The sequence below is a fragment of the Haplochromis burtoni genome, unplaced genomic scaffold (genome assembly GCF_018398535.1).
Source record: "Haplochromis burtoni strain Fernald_Lab_line unplaced genomic scaffold, NCSU_Asbu1 Contig_86, whole genome shotgun sequence".
Taxonomy (NCBI): Eukaryota; Metazoa; Chordata; class Actinopteri; order Cichliformes; family Cichlidae; genus Haplochromis; species Haplochromis burtoni.
Window position 1 is genome coordinate 464,433 of NW_024582447.1, and position 17,738 is coordinate 482,170.

General features: G+C 40.9%; 2 protein-coding genes across 4 annotated transcripts in view; one reads left to right on the top strand and one right to left on the bottom strand.

Moving 5' to 3' along the window:
- The window catches only part of si:ch211-15d5.11 (oxidation resistance protein 1), a 16,272-nt gene extending 6,122 nt beyond the window's left edge, over positions 1–10,150 (top strand). For 2 of the 3 annotated variants that reach the window (XM_005925705.3, XM_042222448.1), the window contains 12 exons: positions 431–574; positions 1,054–1,227; positions 3,324–3,455; positions 3,551–3,735; positions 3,818–4,185; positions 4,277–4,436; positions 6,080–6,266; positions 6,484–6,600; positions 7,533–7,685; positions 8,649–8,744; positions 8,948–9,021; positions 9,167–10,150. In XM_005925705.3, the coding sequence (XP_005925767.1) occupies positions 431–574; positions 1,054–1,227; positions 3,324–3,455; positions 3,551–3,735; positions 3,818–4,185; positions 4,277–4,436; positions 6,080–6,266; positions 6,484–6,600; positions 7,533–7,685; positions 8,649–8,744; positions 8,948–9,021; positions 9,167–9,302 (1,926 nt within the window). In that variant the 3' untranslated portion in view covers positions 9,303–10,150. The remainder of the gene's footprint in view (positions 1–430; positions 575–1,053; positions 1,228–3,323; positions 3,456–3,550; positions 3,736–3,817; positions 4,186–4,276; positions 4,437–6,079; positions 6,267–6,483; positions 6,601–7,532; positions 7,686–8,648; positions 8,745–8,947; positions 9,022–9,166) is intronic. The other variant, XM_005925706.3, reaches the window with a different exon arrangement.
- A 300-nt stretch (positions 10,151–10,450) lies between these two features.
- Positions 10,451–17,524, bottom strand: selenon (selenoprotein N). Its single transcript, XM_005925709.3, has 12 exons — positions 17,099–17,524; positions 16,284–16,401; positions 14,712–14,842; positions 14,177–14,389; positions 13,954–14,078; positions 13,338–13,475; positions 13,173–13,254; positions 12,685–12,873; positions 12,502–12,607; positions 12,068–12,180; positions 11,843–11,944; positions 10,451–11,426 (listed from the first exon to the last, which is right to left on the bottom strand). The coding sequence occupies exons 1-12, from the start codon at positions 17,285–17,287 to the stop codon at positions 11,259–11,261; spliced, it is 1,674 nt and encodes a 557-aa protein (XP_005925771.2). The 5' UTR covers positions 17,288–17,524; the 3' UTR covers positions 10,451–11,258.
- Between the last annotated feature and the right edge of the window lie 214 nt (positions 17,525–17,738).

The window sequence follows — 17,738 nt, forward strand, 5'->3', positions numbered from 1 at the left end:
TGTGTGTGTGTGTGTGTGTGTGTGTGTGTGTGTGTGTGTGTGTGTGTGTGTGTGTGTGTGTGAGAGAGAGAGAGTCCACAGGTTTATTGGAAATTCAATCCGATTCACTGATGTTTGAACTTGTTTAAACTGGAAGCGCACAGAGGGCTCCATAACAAATGATGTCCCCATGCGCATTTGAGGAGGCTGTATTTATATTAAACCAATTCTCTGATAAGGAACCGAATGGCTTTTGCTGCACACAAACAATCAAATAAAAAACATGCAGAACGATTATATATTTTATTTGGTCCCGGTAGTGTACTAGGCAAATCCAAAACAGGCCCATTTATATCTTTCATTATTAAAATATGACCTCTCTTTGTGTTGTGTAATCACATTTCAATTTACTGACGGAGACTTTCTTGTGTTTGTGTTTCTCCCCACACAGGGTCTCCCTCGGGATGGTGTGTTCAGCGTCTCATCTAAGTTTAACAGTAATGCATCCTCAACGGAGGAGAGCGACATGGGTCACCAGTCCACCCTTACAGGAACTAAACCGTCCTCTTCGTCTGCTACCCTCATCGCCAGAGAGGTAAGTGTCAACTGTAAGCACACGATAGTTGCTGACATTTGACTCACATATTTAGTGCGCCTGTTAAGCGTGTACACACATCAGAATGACACATCTGCTGCAGCTGATTTGAAATGCAAAGCAGTGCCTCCCTCTTGCCTGCCTGTGAAAGTGTTTTGTTTTGTTTTTTTTGCTCCACCTTAAACCAATGTATGCATCACTACCCAACCAGAACTTATGTTTATGAGAAAGAACAGGCTCAAAGTCATAATTTCTTTAAGTGTTGTCACATTAATGCTTTAAATTGGTATATTGTGGCTGTAAAACAAAGTGCTCAACCTCGCATCCAGAGCCCTATATGGAGCCTAGATGTCACTACAAACAAAGAAGTAGGAAAATGCGGGGCTGTAGAATGAGGAACTGCTCTGTTCTCTTCCAGTGTTACACGGTGTGCCCACGTGAGTGTCACAGCTATTCTTACAATGGCATTTTCTCTTAAGCAGCTGGTCGTCCCAAAAGGAAAAAACACTTCTCCTGGAGAAGGATCGTCGCATCCAGAACTGGATTCCGATACTAAGGAGAGACCAGAAGCGGAAGTAGATCAAGACCCTTTGAATCCACTCGCTGCTCAGCCTCAGTCCCCATCACCAGAAGCAGAATACGACAAACTACTGGTAAGCAGAAATACAACTGATAATAATAGCATGTGGTGCAATCCCGAGAGTACTGATTTTGCAGTTTTGTTGTTTTTAAAAAATGTGACTGAAGTGAAAGTAAGTGGTAAAAAAAAGCCCACTTTTATGCTTCTTTATGGTTTATACAGATATACTTTGCTATTTGATATTTTCATAGCTGGAGATCATAGTTACTTTGTATATAAGATTATAATAAAGACTTTGTAGCATCGTTCAGTAACATGTGTCTGGGTCTAGACTTTGGAATCCACTTCAGTTTCCAGTTCTGCCTGTTATCAGGTTACAAAGCCATAATAAATGAGTGGGCTCATAAACATTTTCTATTTAAAACTGATGCATCAGTGTTTGAATCAGGGATAGTATCATGGCACCATAATATGGGACTCTGTATGACGTATAATTTATTTGGTTGGTTTGTGAGGCATTTAACTGTCCCCTGCAGCAGAACATGTTGTATTGTGTAAACATTTGGCCAGGGTAGCTGCAGAGGGAAATGCAGTAAATGCTTACAAAAAAATAAGTGGCTGTTTTGAACCATAACAGCTTCTCTTGATGTAATTTGTATTTAACCCTTAGAGGATCCTTAAAAATCCTGACTCTCTCTACTCTAAGGACAGAAAACGCCATCTTCCCCAAAACTGCTGTAAAAATATTATATAGTAATATTGTTTTCCACTTTAAATGACTCAGTCTTTTAAAAATATAGTTGTCCTTTGGATAAAATGTGGCGTTTTTTTTGCATAGCTCAGCCATTTTAAGAAACTGAGACAACAATTCTTAAATTTACAGAAAATAATATTGTAAAGTAATGACAGATATGAGCTATATTCATTCAGAACAGCCAAAATAGCATGAAAATAACGAAATGGAATGGCACAAAATGTCCTCAGGATCATCTCAGGGTTAATCATTGTCTGGTCATAACATCACATTACCCCTTGAACTCCAAGTCGAAACGTTCCCTGCGGAGTTTTATTTTAACAAAACACCCAAATGTTTTTTTTCTGTGGCACCATTCTGGGAAAAAAAAACATTCTCTTCCAACAATTCAGGGACAATTCTGTTTAAATCTGTTCATTTTCTAGCATTTTGGAGCTGATAATGCTTAAATAGATCCCCATCAATCAGGTTTTCACCCAGAAGCTGATATTCTGCGTGCCACAGAGAATTACAGAAGTTAATAAGAAGAAGGTTCAACATTTTAAATACTGAGTCTCTCATAAATTAGTTTTATTTGGCAATATAAGAATTTAAAACTTGTGAAATGCTTAAAATTGTACTTCAATATATAAAAAACACGTGAAAAAAATCTAAATAAAAACCGAATCACCAAAAAATAAACATTGTAAATATCCTCAGCACCCAAAGTATGTGTTAGATATGTTTGTTCATGGCATTAATTAATTAATGTGATGCCCATCCTTTTTATATTTATATGCATGAAAATATTCACTCATATTTAATATTTTGACATTTCCAAGTGACATTTTGATACCCAGGGTGCATTTTCGTGCTAACCTTTTGAGCTTTTTTTTTGAGAGTCAGATTTTTATTGCAGATCTGTTATTAATAAAAATATTTATAAACTCAGATATTGGTGCTTTTGCTTAAGACCTGACTAAAGCTGAATATGACAAGGTGATCCACAGCCAAGTCAACGTGAAAAACGATGGATTAATAATAAAGAAGCTGAAGAAGATTATGATTGTAATGAAAAAAACAAGAAGATTTCATTATGGGGCTAATAAACGGTTATTAGCCGTGGTGAGAAAAACATAAGGCCAGAAGGCTGTAAAATGAATCAAATGACTGTTACTGTGGAAACGAGCAGCAAAAACATCACAGCTCTGAGAACAGGCTGGAAAAGTGATGTGGGCAGTGAACAAACAGCAACATCTGACAAATGATGCACTGATACAGATATAAAATGCTTTTGATGTTATCTTCAGTTTAAGACCTTAAAAACAGAAACAGGTCAAACATTTACATTGACTAAAGCCAAAAAGCTTGTTGACTAAAAGTCCTTTTACTCTCTATTAAACGCTGTATTTTGTTGTTACCTGCGATCCCGACAGGATGTGGAGGCAGTACCGATGCCTGATGGGCAGCTCTGCTTATTGGCTCTGCCACCAGAGTGCTGTGAGGGGGAGGGACCAGAGCCCATGCCATATCTCAAACTGATCTGCCGCTACATCACTGATCGTAAGGTGAGTCTGAAGAACAGGTTGAGAAGGTTGGCTTTTTTTGGGTTTTTTTGGACGTTTGTAAGTTAACGTTAGCATTTTCTGTCTCTCTTTGTCAGGGTTGTGTTTCAGGCATCCTGCTGGTGACTTCTAATAAAATCTTCTTTGATCCGTGTAAGACACATCCTCTGGTGAAGGAGCATGGCTGCGAGGAGTACCTTCTGTCATACTCTGTTGACAATCTGGCATCTGTCTCCTTCTTCTCTGATATCTCACATGTTCACTTCAACACCTCTCAGCAGAGGTCAGCAGGGATGCATAGTTAAGCACGTGGATATCGGATTACATGAAATGCCAGTATAACCACTTTTTTTCACTTTTTTCAGGAGAAGAGGGAAAAAACTTTTCCAGAAGCTGAAAATGGCCAAAAAACAAGGTCAGTTGAATCACAAGGGGGAGTCGTGCCCACCTCTGGTGTCTGCTGCTCCAGCTGATTTATCCAGACTGGCTCTGAGCCCGACCAAGGAGGTTTCTGAAGATGAGGAGGCAGAGAGCAAGGACATGGCTGAAGTTGAACAGGAGCTGGATAGCAGCCCTCTGGAGGTGCTGACTGAAGCATCGGTCGGCAGCCTGGGTGTCCTGAGCAGTGCTGCCACCTTCTGCTGTGGAAGTCAAGAGGTGGCGAGCAAAGTGAACATGGACCAACTGCAATCTGAAGAAATGGAGAAGACCTCTGTAAAAAATCAAACTGCAGGTCTGAATGTGAATTATGTCTGTCAGGCGGATGTGTTAGATGTGTTATTCCTTTGACGTGAGGCCATCTTTGCTCTTTGTTTCCTTCACAGCACCTAAGAGGTCATCAGCGAGCAGTCCTGGGGGTCTGATGTTTGTGAGGCTGCGGGTTCAGCCATCGGCAGGAAAGAAAAAGGGTGTCGGAGGTCTTCACCTCGGACCAGCCAAAGCCTTACCTAAAAGGGATACCTGGCTTGCACTGTCACAGGAAAGGTAACCAAAGCACTTCTAAGAAAAGTATCAAAGATTTAAATAAAAACTCCATCAGACTTAAAATAATCACTGCATTTCTTGTCATGCAAATCAGGAGAGTTTTTTAAAGACTCCTAACCTTTACAACTGCACTTTATAATGAAAGCTCTTGGTTAAATCTCGAGCCCACGCCGCTGTGCTCTATAATCCAGGTTACTCAGAGGAGCACATTCAGCCAGAGAACTAAAGTATTTAAATATTCCACCCTGTCGTCATTCTGTTACACAAGTCCTCGTCTTTCTGCTTTAGCAAATTCTCCGGCTCCCACAGTCTTGTCCATCAATTTCAGGTATCAACGTCATATTTCCAGATACCGATAAAGCACTGATCAACTTTTATTAACATAATATAAAATCTTCTGAGCTAGAGAGGACATGCCAACTATTTTAACTGGCTATGTTGTCATCCATCTACAGTGCTGTGAACACCCTGTGTGAAAAGTAAAGCCCTCCACTTGTTCATTGCTACTAGACCTGTTGAATAAAGAAATCACTTAAATAGAACCTGTGTGGCAAAGTTGAAGTGGGCTAATAGACCTCAAAAGCATCATATTATGGGGCAATCTAAAAACACCAAGTCATTGAGATTTATTACTCTGCAAAGGGTCTTTTTCAAGGCATTGGGACTCCAGCAAGAATCATTATGGACAGACTGAGAAATCTTGGAACAGCGGTGAACTTTCCCAGGAGGGGCCAGCATACCAAATTTACTCAGAGAGTGCATTTGAGGCTTATTTAGGAGGTCAGAAGAACCCCTAATATTTAAATTTGTTTGATGAAATGAAACATGTAAGTGTGACAAAAGTGCTTTTTTCCAGCACTGTACTCGTGCTAACATGGGTCACTTCGTTAAATGCTTACTTGGCACGCTTATCTTTTGCCACTCAGCGAACAATGGACACATAAACATTACTTTGTCTTCAGAAAAATAGAGTCAGTCTGTCAGCTTGTGTGTGCATAATAAGGGCCACTGTGGCATCCAATAATAAAACGATGTTGGTCAGACTCGGTGCCAGTACCTGAATCTGTGTAATGGTTTTAGTCAACTCTAGATTTCTACTCTATAACATTTCATAAATTCTAGTGTTTTTGTTTCACAGCTACATTTATCCTTCTCATCTATAGTATGAAGTAGTTCCAATTAGCTGTGCGTAAGCCAGCATCAGTAATAGTGATGCAGTAATAATAGAAACAATGTAACAACACTAAATTCGACCCTACTGCTGTTTTTCTTTCTGATTTTCTTACATGCTCTGGCATCACTACTTTCAAGTAAATGATTGTGAATACTTCTCACACGGCTATTCAAATGTAACATCCATGCAGTCCAAACAGTGACTCTTTAACTGAGCGATCCTCACCGAAGCACTGACTCCGTTCTGAGAAAGCTGAATCTCAGGAAAACAATGCAACCAGAAAATCTGCGGCAGTAAAAGGATAATTGAAAGCCACATAAACGAGCTGAACCAGCGTTCCCCCACCTCTCCGCCTGCAGCTGAGCAGAAAACCACACCCGGGTGCCACGCTCTCACTGTGTTGGTGCAGCTGTCGTGTTGTTTGTCGATTCAACATTTCTGAGCGAGTGCCTTCTCCTCCCTGCTGTAGCTCCGACGAGCTGTACGCCTACTTAAAACACTGCCGACCAGACTTGTGTATGCTTGAGGGAGGAAAGGAGGACGGGGAGGGAGACCGTGATGATGAGGAATTCGTACTCATTGAAGACGAGGAGGAGGAGGAGGAAGAGGAGGATGAGGACAAGCTGCTTCAGAGACACTCAGGGGACGATTGGGAAGTGAGTGGATTATTATTGTTTGGGTCTCACAGGATAGCAGACGATGAGAGATGAGGTCAGTCGGACTTTTATGCCGATAATGGAGAATAACGTTTGTAAGTTTGTGACCTGCACTGCAGGTTAAAACATTTGTTTCCTGATGAAGAAAAACGTGTTTTTATTAGAATATTCTAGAAGAAAAACAGCTTTTTTCAAATGTACAAGTGTCTTTTTGCAGATGGTGTTGATGGAGGAGAGTAGAGACAAGCCGCTCTTGGTCGTTGATAGAGACCCCGAAGGACTCAGTAATATTGTTGAGAACAGCCAGATTTTGGAGGCTTCACACGTCAGAGAGGTTGGTGAGACCAAACAAGCGTTTATATGTGAGTTTTAATCATCTGATGATGTAAGAGCATCTAGGTTTAGCTTCAGAATTCAAGGGGACACAAGAAGTTAAAGGTTCTTTAAGACATAAAGAAATTAAAACCGGGCTTATGATAAACAACAGCTTGTCTTTATACAACAGAAATTACTGTCCTTTCTTGCCTTTTTGAGACTTTTTAAGTAAATATAAGTATGTATTGATGAAACTAAATATGCATTTGAAAATCATTTTAGCCTCCCAAGTTTTAAAGGGTTTCATCAGATTATAAGATAAATGTAAAGTGGGTTTTTGTTTTCTTACTTTGAAAGAGGAATAGCTAATCTTATTTAAAATGATGTAAGAAAAGAACTGTTTGACCTCATAAGCGACAGTATAATACAGTTAGATTTACTGCTTAGTGTTTTATGGCCAAGTATCTTCAGGAGACTATTTAAAGAAAGCTGAGTTGGCTCACACACTGCTCTTATATAGATGTCTTAGAGTAGTGGCACTCATTCTGTGGTGTTTCTGCTTAATTAAAGGTTGACAAGAAATGTCTTGATGCAAGCTCAATCATGCAGTTAAGGAATTCCCAGAAAGACGTTTCTGTTCATGTGCATAATGACCTGTAGTCAGCAGATGCTGAAGGAGTGACTGGGATGATTCTCACACTGAAAACGCTACATTCACATGAGCAGAATAAAACTTGTGGGGTTGACACGGAAGAGATACCATTACTTTTTCAATGCCTGTTATTATTATTATTATTACAGGTAGTTCATTAGTCAGAAATGAATAAATGCCAGTTTCCTAACATTTTCTAGAAAACACACACAGATGGTATCTCCAGTATTTAATTGCTATGTCACCCTTTCTAATGTTCATTTCATTTATTTTACTTCCCGCCTTTCATCTGTTTCCAGCTGTGTAAGGAGCTTCCTCCCAGGACTGTTGGCTACACATGGCAGCTGGCTTACAGCACGTCGCGTCACGGCGCCAGCCTCAAGTCTCTTTACAGAAAACTCAGCGGCACGGACTCGCCTGTTATTATTGTCATCAAGGATGCGCTCGATGAGGTAAAAATGTACTGTCAGCTCTAGAGCCAGACCAGTCTAGGATTTCCATGACCGATATTTGGTGATTTTAAAATCTGATAAATCAATAGACTATCAGCAGATTTCCCTAATGTTTGTTATGTGTAGTATTTATAAGTACTTGTTAATATAATATGATTGTGCTTGCTTTATTGCCACAAGTCATAGATTACTGCTGAGAGCTTCCCATGAAGCACTGTTTCTTCTTCACTCACCTTTTTCACTCACTATGTGTTTATACACCTCTCTGTATTTAATCTTTAGTTATTATTAATCGCTCGCTCTCTTCCACAGTCCTATCTTCCTTCTTTCACCCCCAACCAGTCATGGCAGATAGCCCCGCCCCTCCCTGAGCCTAGTTCTGCCGAAGGTTTCTTCCTGTTAAAAGGGAGTTTTTCCTTCCTACTGTCACCAAGTGCTTGCTAATGGGGGATATTTGATTGTCGGGCTTGGCTCTGTATTATTGTACTGTCTTTACCTTACAATATAAAAGGCCTTGAGGTGACTGTTGAATTGAATTACTTTTTCACGCTCTGCCGAACTCTCAGATCAGCTGGTTATTCTGGTTGTCATGTTTGTGGTGTTCCAAACACACATTTACAGTACGAAGGTTGCAGGATGCCCAACTCTGAAACATTAACGCGTATAATATGGTTGAACGGTGTTTCTCCCTTCTCGTCTTTACTCGTCTTTTAATTTATCATTCATCAGCTGCTATAAATGAATATATATGTATGTATTATTGTACGGTCTTCCGTGTTGTTGTGATTTGGCACTGTTTAAATAAAATTGAATTGAAAATACCAATATATCTGCAAATATTGGCCGATACTAGTGATTTACCAACATATCGATTGGTAAAAAGGAACTATTCTATCTCAAATAAACAATATATATCTTTAGTCTTTAGTTTTTTAATTTTCTCTTATGACTTTTTCTAATCAGATATTTGGGGCCTTCCTCTCTCACCCTTTGAGGCCTAGTGAGATGTTTTACGGTACAGGAGAAACGTTTCTCTTCATGTTGCATCCTCGCTTCAAGGTAACCAATCCAGATTTTTTTTTCTTAAGTGTAGAAAATATATTCTAAACCGTTTAAAATGCAAAATAACAGGATGGTATGACTGAAGGAATGGATCTGAGTTGTGATGAATGATGCTTCCTGGGAAAATGAATTGATGGAGGTAAAACAGAGACACTCCGTGTGTTATAAATGTGACATGATTTTCTGATGTCTCTCTGCAGTGTTTCAAGTGGACTGGAGAGAATTCCTTTTTTATTAAGGGAGACTTGGATTGCTTTGCTATTGGTGGAGGCAGGTAATTAAGTAGCTTTCTCGACTTCCACTTTTCCATAATTTATACTTCTGCGGCTTACAAAAAAATAATATTGCTCTAATTTTCAAACCAAGCCAAGAAGGGTCGGTTTCCTTTCGCTAACCACCGTCTCCCTCTTTTTCCACAGTGGTCACTTCGGTCTGTGGGTGGATGAGAACCTATACCTGGGCCGTAGCAGTCCCTGCTACACTTTTAATAACTGCTGCCTTTCAGAAACCGATGACTTCCGAGTCATGGAGCTAGAAGTGTGGAAATTCAGCTGAGGAGATTGGACGACGTTTCAGCTTGTTTCACGTCGTCGCTGCTGATCGGCTTTAATCGAGACAGAATTATCACTGAGCGGAAACATGCAGCAGCTCCTTCATTTCATGGTAACATCCATAAACGAAAACAATCAACCTTAAACTTCTGGATTAATCCATGTGATTAAGTGCTGTGGATTTTAACAAAGTGAACTGAAATAAAGCTGATCCGTAACAGCCTACTGTCAGAGTGGGCTCTGAGGGTGGACTGCTTAGTGGCTGACTCATTCCTGTGGGTTTGGCAGACAAACTAAGTTGTGCTACAGTGAACTGTAGAGCTGAACTGGATTCTTTGAATCCTAATTTTTGGATGGACTACGTTACAAATGGAGTGAGTTACAAATCTCAGACTGCACTTTGCTGTTAATATAAATCGGTAACATCACAATATCCCATTATTTATTGTGTAAACGTCTCCCTTCATAGTTAAAGCATGTCCCCACTTCAATGCTTTCTGAACTGCATGTGTACAGCCCAAACTCTCGCAAACACTTCCCTTCCTTAACCACTAATCATCACTTTAATGGCTTTTCGTTCATCGGTGACGCAGACGGCTAAAATGAACGCCGAACACTTGGAGCTCCGCTTTTAGAAAGCCTTCTGAATAGAAGATCATCTGTACTTCTGACTTTAACAGCCTCATTTGTCACTATTCACCACTGTAGTTTCTGAACGTGCAAAAATCAATACTTCAGATTCATGTAATTATGTCATTCGGCTGTATTTTACTCTGATAGACCAATCTACTCTAACTACACTCTACAGTACTGTAGATGCGTTAATAAAAATCAGCACAATGTGAATTTAAACGTGTGTGCGTGTGCGTGAGAAAAAGAAAACTCAATTCTTTTTGTTTAAAAAAAATGTTTTTGTTATACAAGTGAAAATCAAACGGCACTGCTAGTTACAGAAGAATATTGGGGGAGTTTTCTCTCTAAAGGCTCCAAGCAGCAAGATATTTCACATGGGTGTGTGTGTGTGTGTGAGATCATTGGGCTCTTCTGTTCTGAAATCAGGACTTGAAGATGCCAACTGTTCTGTTTATACGATGGGAAGAGAGACAGAGAAATTATTTGCTCCTCACTAAAGAAACAATCCAACTGTTTTTCACCCTGATTTACACAGATATGAGCCATAATAGGAAAGCAGCCTAACAAATTCATCTGCTTACACAGTAAAAGAGAAGTTCTTTGGTGTGGTCATATCGTTCTGTGAATAGATTGTAACATTTGGTTTTAAACACAAGCTATATGGGAAAACGTCTGATTCATTCATTTTACGTTCTCCAGTCCAGTTTCTAAGTTCCTCTTCATGCCTTTGTCCCGAGTCAGAGAAGGGTGTTTCCCTCCAGCAGCCTCAACAAGAACATCAGGCGTTACCCAGCTCGGGGAGAGCTTTCAGGCAAAGCCTTCACTAACTGCAGAAACACAGCTGGAGGAAACAACAACAGCAGCTCCGTCTCTGGGTACACTCAGCAGAGAAGCTCAGTTAGTCAATAAATACTGCACATGCAACACCACCACATGAAAGAAGAAATACTGAATACAATACTGAATGTAATGCACTAAAGAATGGTACTGACGCTAATCTGGGACTTGGTAGGCCTCCATCTATATCTTATAGCTAAGTTATTCAGCAGCTACAAGGATAAAGAGCAAGTCTAAATGTGTGACATACTGCATTTGTTCCTGCTCAGCGTGGAAGGCCTTTGGATTTCTACTTGTCACAATACAAATACTATATAAAACTTTTTTTTTTTTTTTAACCGAGAGAGTCGTCCAAATAAATAGTAGCAAAGAGTACAGAAGGCAAAAATGTTTCCAGCTGCCAACACACACAGAAGAGGAACGCCACCAGATGCTTGGTAGGTTTTCCTAATCTTGGATCATTTGCCCAGTCTGGTTAAGCTCAAACACATTACTGTGCCAGGTACTCCTTGGCTTTCTCCAAGCCCTCTTTCAGAAAGCTGATATAAGTGGATGTGGAGGGATCTTCGAAGCCGCCAGAGAAGCTGAAAGTTGCTTCTTCCTCCTCGGGTTTCATGGCAGTTTGATCTAAGAAGAAGTTGGCATTGATGTGATGAACCTGAAACCACATAAAAGAGGATAAAAGGCTTTAGCGGCTTCTTTCTTCTTCGCATCTATACTTGGTCAAGTCAGGGTTAATATGGCATTTTCAAAATAAGACTTTCTGCAATAGCTGCTAATAAAACTGTAAATAACTTTCTATGTAGTACATTTTTGGCAGAGTCTTCCATATCTCTGCCAGTTTTATTATGCTCGGCTAGTGTGTGTGGGCACTTACAGGGATATGATGCATCCACATAAGCTAATGTTACCGTATTTCATTTTTATTATTTCATTGCCATCAGCCTCACAGTTGACTGTGTCGTTTCACTGCTAATGCAACATGGAGAATGCAGATAGCCAACATTTATTATCCTAATATTCCCAATAGTGTGCTTTTGCCTATGATTTAATTCTATGAAAAATAATATTTACAATGGTTCCATTGGGCAGAGCCACCATCATCTCCACAGGAAAACTGTACTTTTCAAGGTGTAAGCGAGCCTTTTCACTCAACGCAGGGTTTTGCTCATCAGCCTGGGAAAACAGGAAGCAGGATATTTATTAAGTGGAAACACAGCTGTACTTAAAGTAAGAAGATAAGCACATTTTTCAGTAATTGAACAACGTTCTGGATTTTTCACCACTATAGCTGCTTACCTGCAGGTTCTCCAGCTCTTTGACCAGAGACCAGCTGCTTATAAAGCTCTGGTTGAGGAGGGCGAGGACGGGCGAACTTTCCAGGACTGTCTCCCGGAGAGTTCGCCCCGAACCTATAAAAGCGTGGGGAGGAGACAAGGATACGGTGAACATATTAGGAACAAGGTAGAACTCCAAATAGGTGTAATGGTTGGCAGACTGAATGAATTATAATTAACCAGCACAGGTATTAATAATGACATGAGTAACTGTCACAGATCCTTAATTAACATAATTAGTACATCATTAGTAACACCTGTATTTACCTGCCATTTCAGAAAATGGGCTTAAGTGCACTTTACAGTAATATTTAATTGGTAATGGTATGCCTTTAGAAAGCTAGCAGCTTAAATTTAATGACTGTGATGCACTTTTGAAGCATGACATTATCTCACCTCAGCATGACTGGTCATCTAAAGCTCCCCACAGCAGAATAGAGTGCACCAGCTTTTTCTCTGCTTGGGCTCGATCGAAAGCCTCTGAAAAAGGCAGGTAGGACACCTGGGAAGGAGCACAGTGTTACACCGACACTGTGTGCAATAACACAATCACCAACTTATTCGAACGTGGAGAATTACCTTCTTAAAGGGATAGAAGGTGACCTCCATGCGGCGAGCAGCTTCCTCCTGACTGATCTCAGAGGTCCAGTGGATTTCCTCAAAGACAAACTGGATGGGCTCATTGCTGCTGTCACGCCGATCAATAATATTACCCTGCTCGTCAGTGATGACGGAGGGAGTGGACGGGCCCGCCGACTGGAGCTCTAACTGCAAACGCAAGTTCTCGTTAGACATAGTGCACACGCTTTACATCAGACACTCTTGTGTGTCTTTTCTGAGGATCATCTTTTACATTCTGTGAAATTCCACACGTTCATAAGTATTTAATCCATATGTATTTTAAATTAAAGTCAAAACAGGCAGTTACCGTGACATTAATACTGTTTGATTGACTGGAAATCAAATAGATGTGACTTAACTTAAAGACTAAGGACAGTCAGCCAGAAACAATACTGATGCAGCTACACAGTGATGAGAACAGTTAGTGTTGAGATAAACAGCCATACCTGTGGCAGGTAACCAATGTCCACCTCCATATTGCTGCTCTCACTGGCTCCATAGAGCCACTCCATGTCTACATTCAGAGACCTGTAACATAGCACAGGTGGCACCCAAACTTCACAACGATCCATCGATAGGGGAGTATATGAACACGTGTGAGAGGGATTTACCTGTTATTGGGGACATAAAGGTGGAAGAGGCGGACGTGAGAGGCGTCTTTAGAAAGGACAATATTGCCAGTGAACTGGCCTGGTGTGAACCAGAAGGGAAAATCTGGAATATCATTGAGCTGGAATTCTGCATGAATCCTGCAGGGGGTGAACAGAAGGAGTAAAAATTGAGAGCACGTAAGTCTCTGTCAGAAATCCCTACAAGAAATATTAAATATATATAAATATGTTACTCCCCCGAAACCCCAACAATCAGCCCACTCCCTGTGACAAAGCACTTGGCGATAGCAGGGGGGGGGGAGAACCAGGCTCACTCTGTCTATGGTTTGTGACTGTCATATGGAACTAAAGCTGGAAACTAAAAAGTCATGAATGAGCATAAAAACAAATAATTCAATCTTTTGCTTCCTTACTAACTAAAAGTGGAATTCATCCACACAGAATTCCTGTAAAACCTTTGACAGAATAATAAAGTGAACACAGTGACTCGTAATAAATTTAAAATTCACTGTGTGCTTTAGACATCAATCAGCACTAATGCATAATACACATATTTTGCAGTTTAATAGTTCAAACGTATTAAAAAACACCGCCATCCTCCTTACTCCCTCCTCACCTGAAGATAATGTCATAATAGAAGTCGTTGCTGGCTCGGATGCAGGCGACTGCGCCCTGCGGAGCAAAGCGGGTTTTGATGAAGGGCCGAGGGTGGAACATGCTCAACAAGGAGTGGATGAGTACCTGCACCAAGAGCCAAAGAACCATAAGCCACTATACAGTGCAATAATCGCATGTTACAATCTAACCATAGGCCAAACAGAGATGGATTTTTAGGCTACCTCTCTGCCCCTCGGTGTGGGAGGGTGATAACGGTTATTGGGCAGGTATCCAGTGAAAATGTTGAGCTCGCTGGGGATCACCCACCACGTGTCACCGACTTCTATCTTGTTCTTCGGGGGCAAGAACACCCTAAACTGGCTAGCAGAGAAGGACGAAGAAGGCACTACTGGGCTCTTCCAAGACCGCAGCCCGCTCAGAGAGCTGTGAGAAACCTGAAAGAGATGGAGGAAGGTAATTTTGGAAAGCACAAGCATTACAAATTCTCAGCAGTTTCATTCTGGATTCAATTCAAGGCTGCTTGCACCTTTTGAATGAGCTGCATTCACAAAGAGCTGAGTAAGACAGTCAGACAATGTACAAGCACATTTATCAACAATAACTGCATCAACATGCTATAATTTAGCCCTTTCTGGGATTTTCTGTGCTGTGATTTTGATTAAAGCAGTCCTCTGCAGACGCTGTAGAGCAGCGATGAGAAAGAGAACAATAAACCAGCAGCATAAAGGAAGCACGCAGAGTTTGGTATTGTCTTACTCCAAGGAAACCATCTTTGCTTTTTGTCATGGAGTCAAGCAGGAGAGGCTGCATTTTGGCTTCCAAGGTTAAAGTCTCCCCGTTGGGATCATGGATCGCTTCCTCCTCAAAATCCGCTGGGTTTGTAATCCCTGTAAGTAAACCAGAGTCAGTGTGAGATAATACATTTGTGGTCACAAGTTTACATACACTCGTGTACGTGAATGTCATGATGATTTGGGGCATTTAATTTTTTCTTTGAACTGTTCTTTTTCAAGGATGGAACAAGTAGACATGCTTTATAGCTAAGTGGTGCCGAAGGTTCTGTAATGTCTTTAACCTTGAAGGCCAAGTCCAATTAACTTCTCCTTAGTGATCATAATTGACTACAGCTGGTAGTTTCTCTTAAAGATGTATGCTGCACAATCATTCCACCCTGAAAAAAAGAACTATTCAAACGAATCAGTAAAATCTGATTACTTTGAAATAGGGCTGCCACGATTAGTCGACTAGTCACGATTACGTTGACTATCAAAACCGTCGACGACTGATTTAATAGTCGACGCATCGTTTGAAGCTTTGTAAGATCACAAAAGCCGCAGGAATAAGTAGTAGGATTTAAGAGTGTAATAACGGACTGAAACAGAAGATGGCAGCACTGCATGTACAAGGATGCCAGCTGCCGTTAAACCCCGAAGAAGAAGAAGCTGTGTCCCAGAATTCATAGCGCAGCCCAGCTCAGTTTCCAACAGTGGTGGCAGCTAGTTTTAATATTACTCTTATTATTCTTTCTGGGTCACAAAATAAACGTTTAACATATTTTCAGGCGAGAATGTAGCTGTGTAAACCTCAAATATCTGCTCAGTTTATCAAGACACCACATATTTTCAAAAGCGCTCCGACGTTTTCGGAGACGTCTGTTACCCACTAGCTCGATAGCTAGCCGGGGGCAAGGCTCACTGGAGCCCATGAGAGCACCGGACTCCCGGCAAATCGTTTTCAAACCCACTGCCGTCTTTCGCTACTTGGGTTAAACATATATAAGTCACTTAGATAACTTACAAATGTTATTATTTGGCGCTTTTTTTTAGTATTTTATTTGTTCCTGAGTAAATCGGTTTGGCTGAGATTAAAGTTATAGTTTTTACACAGCTGAATAAACGTCAAGCAGACAGCTGATTATCAGAAGTGTGAGATGCTTTAGATAGCAAGGAGTTTATTAAACTTCACCGAAACAATCTGCAAATTTCATTAAAATGTAATAAACTATCATCTTGTCTTTATTTTTAGTTAGCACATACCTTACACACTTAAAGCTGTAAGCTAATGATAGTTATATAAGAGCAGATGCATGCTGGTGCAATGAACTGTACGTTTTACGTCCAATGGATGCATGATCTAATTAGTCGACTAATCCCAAAAATAATCGGTGACTAGTCTACTATCAAAATAATCGTTTCTGGCAGCCCTACTTTGAAATTCATGCCTCATGAGTATATGTAAACTTGTGACCACAAGGATAGGTAACAAAGGAGACTGAAGGAAAATGATTGGACAAAAGTGACAAGCACAAAGAAAGGTAACATGATGCACCTGTGAGCTTCTCTGCAATAGGTTTAAACTCCTCCGGACTGAGATAGAAGTCGTGGTCCGTGTCTAAAGAGGAGAAGAGAAAAAGCCCCTCGGCACCCAGTGTCCGAACACTCTCTTCCTATTGGAGGGACACATGCATTAGACTGATCTTCACGGTCAATTCATATGCTTTTTTTTTTTTTTAAATGCAGCATAAAAAATATTAGGACATTAAGACCCCATCACATGAAATGCAAATATTTTAAATTATTACAACTACAAAAACATTCGCTCAGATGTGTGACACATTTAAAGTAATGTGCTACATTATCCCAAATGACTGAGCATCCTGCCTGGATAAAGATCATCCCTGAGGAGGCAGATTCCTAGCATGCATTTCAGTCAAACCACCCTTTCTGAAGCAGACGCGTGCCTACCAGCGACCTTACAATGGAGGGAAGAGGGGGAGGGAGGTGCAAGAACAACTTGGAGACCCTCAGTAACCAAACAAGTCTGGATTTGGACAAGGGGGTGAGTTTTAGCAGCTGTGACAAAGACCCACCCCCCTATAATAAAACACTACGGGGGTGGAAAAACTGCAGATGTGGAGCTTTATGGTGACTGCGTGTCCGCTAAATAAATAATCGAAACACATCGGTTACAGAGAAAACTACTGCAAGATAACAGCAGAATGTCCCTGCGCTGATTTTAATGTAATCATGGGTCCTCAAAAGGACGAGAAGGTCACTGCAAAGTTTCTATTAACACAGCTAGACCCACCAAGTCGAGATCACTGTTAAACTGTGATATAACATAATTACAGATTTGGGTCTCACATGACGTTTGAGGAGCTGGGCATCTTGGTAGTACTTTATCCCAAAAGCGAACAGAGGAACAGCACAGACGACCACCCAAGTCCACATCCCCCTGCAGATCCAGGATCTCGAGCCCGGGCTCTGCTTCCCATTCTGCGGCGCAATCTTTTTCTCTTCCTCCGGGATTCTTTTATCTACGTCTGCGGCCATCCTCGACCTCCACCACCGCTATTTAGTCGAAGGCATGTTCGTCTTTCAGTGTAAACTTGCTCTTTTAAAAAGTGCGACGAGTCTAGCGGGACTTTTTCTGTCCCGCAGGAGAGGATCTCGCTTCTTCTCTGGCCGTTACCCCCGCTGGCAACAGCTGTGCAACGTTAGCTAGCAGCACAGATTTCTTATTTCCCACATCCAATCTCGAGCCATATGGATGCAGTTAAGGTGTCAAGCTAGCATGTAATTGGCACGGTAAAGCGGATGTATAGTGTTTTGGCGTTCAAAATAAAAGCGCGAGAGTGTCGTAATGTAGCAATTCTTTGATGATATTATGATCAACTTGTTTTGAATTCAAATATATTTTTAGCAAAATGCCAAAGTTGTTGTTGGTTACTGGCAAAAAAGAAAAACTCAATTAAACTAAGCTAAGCGCTACGATTTATTTTGA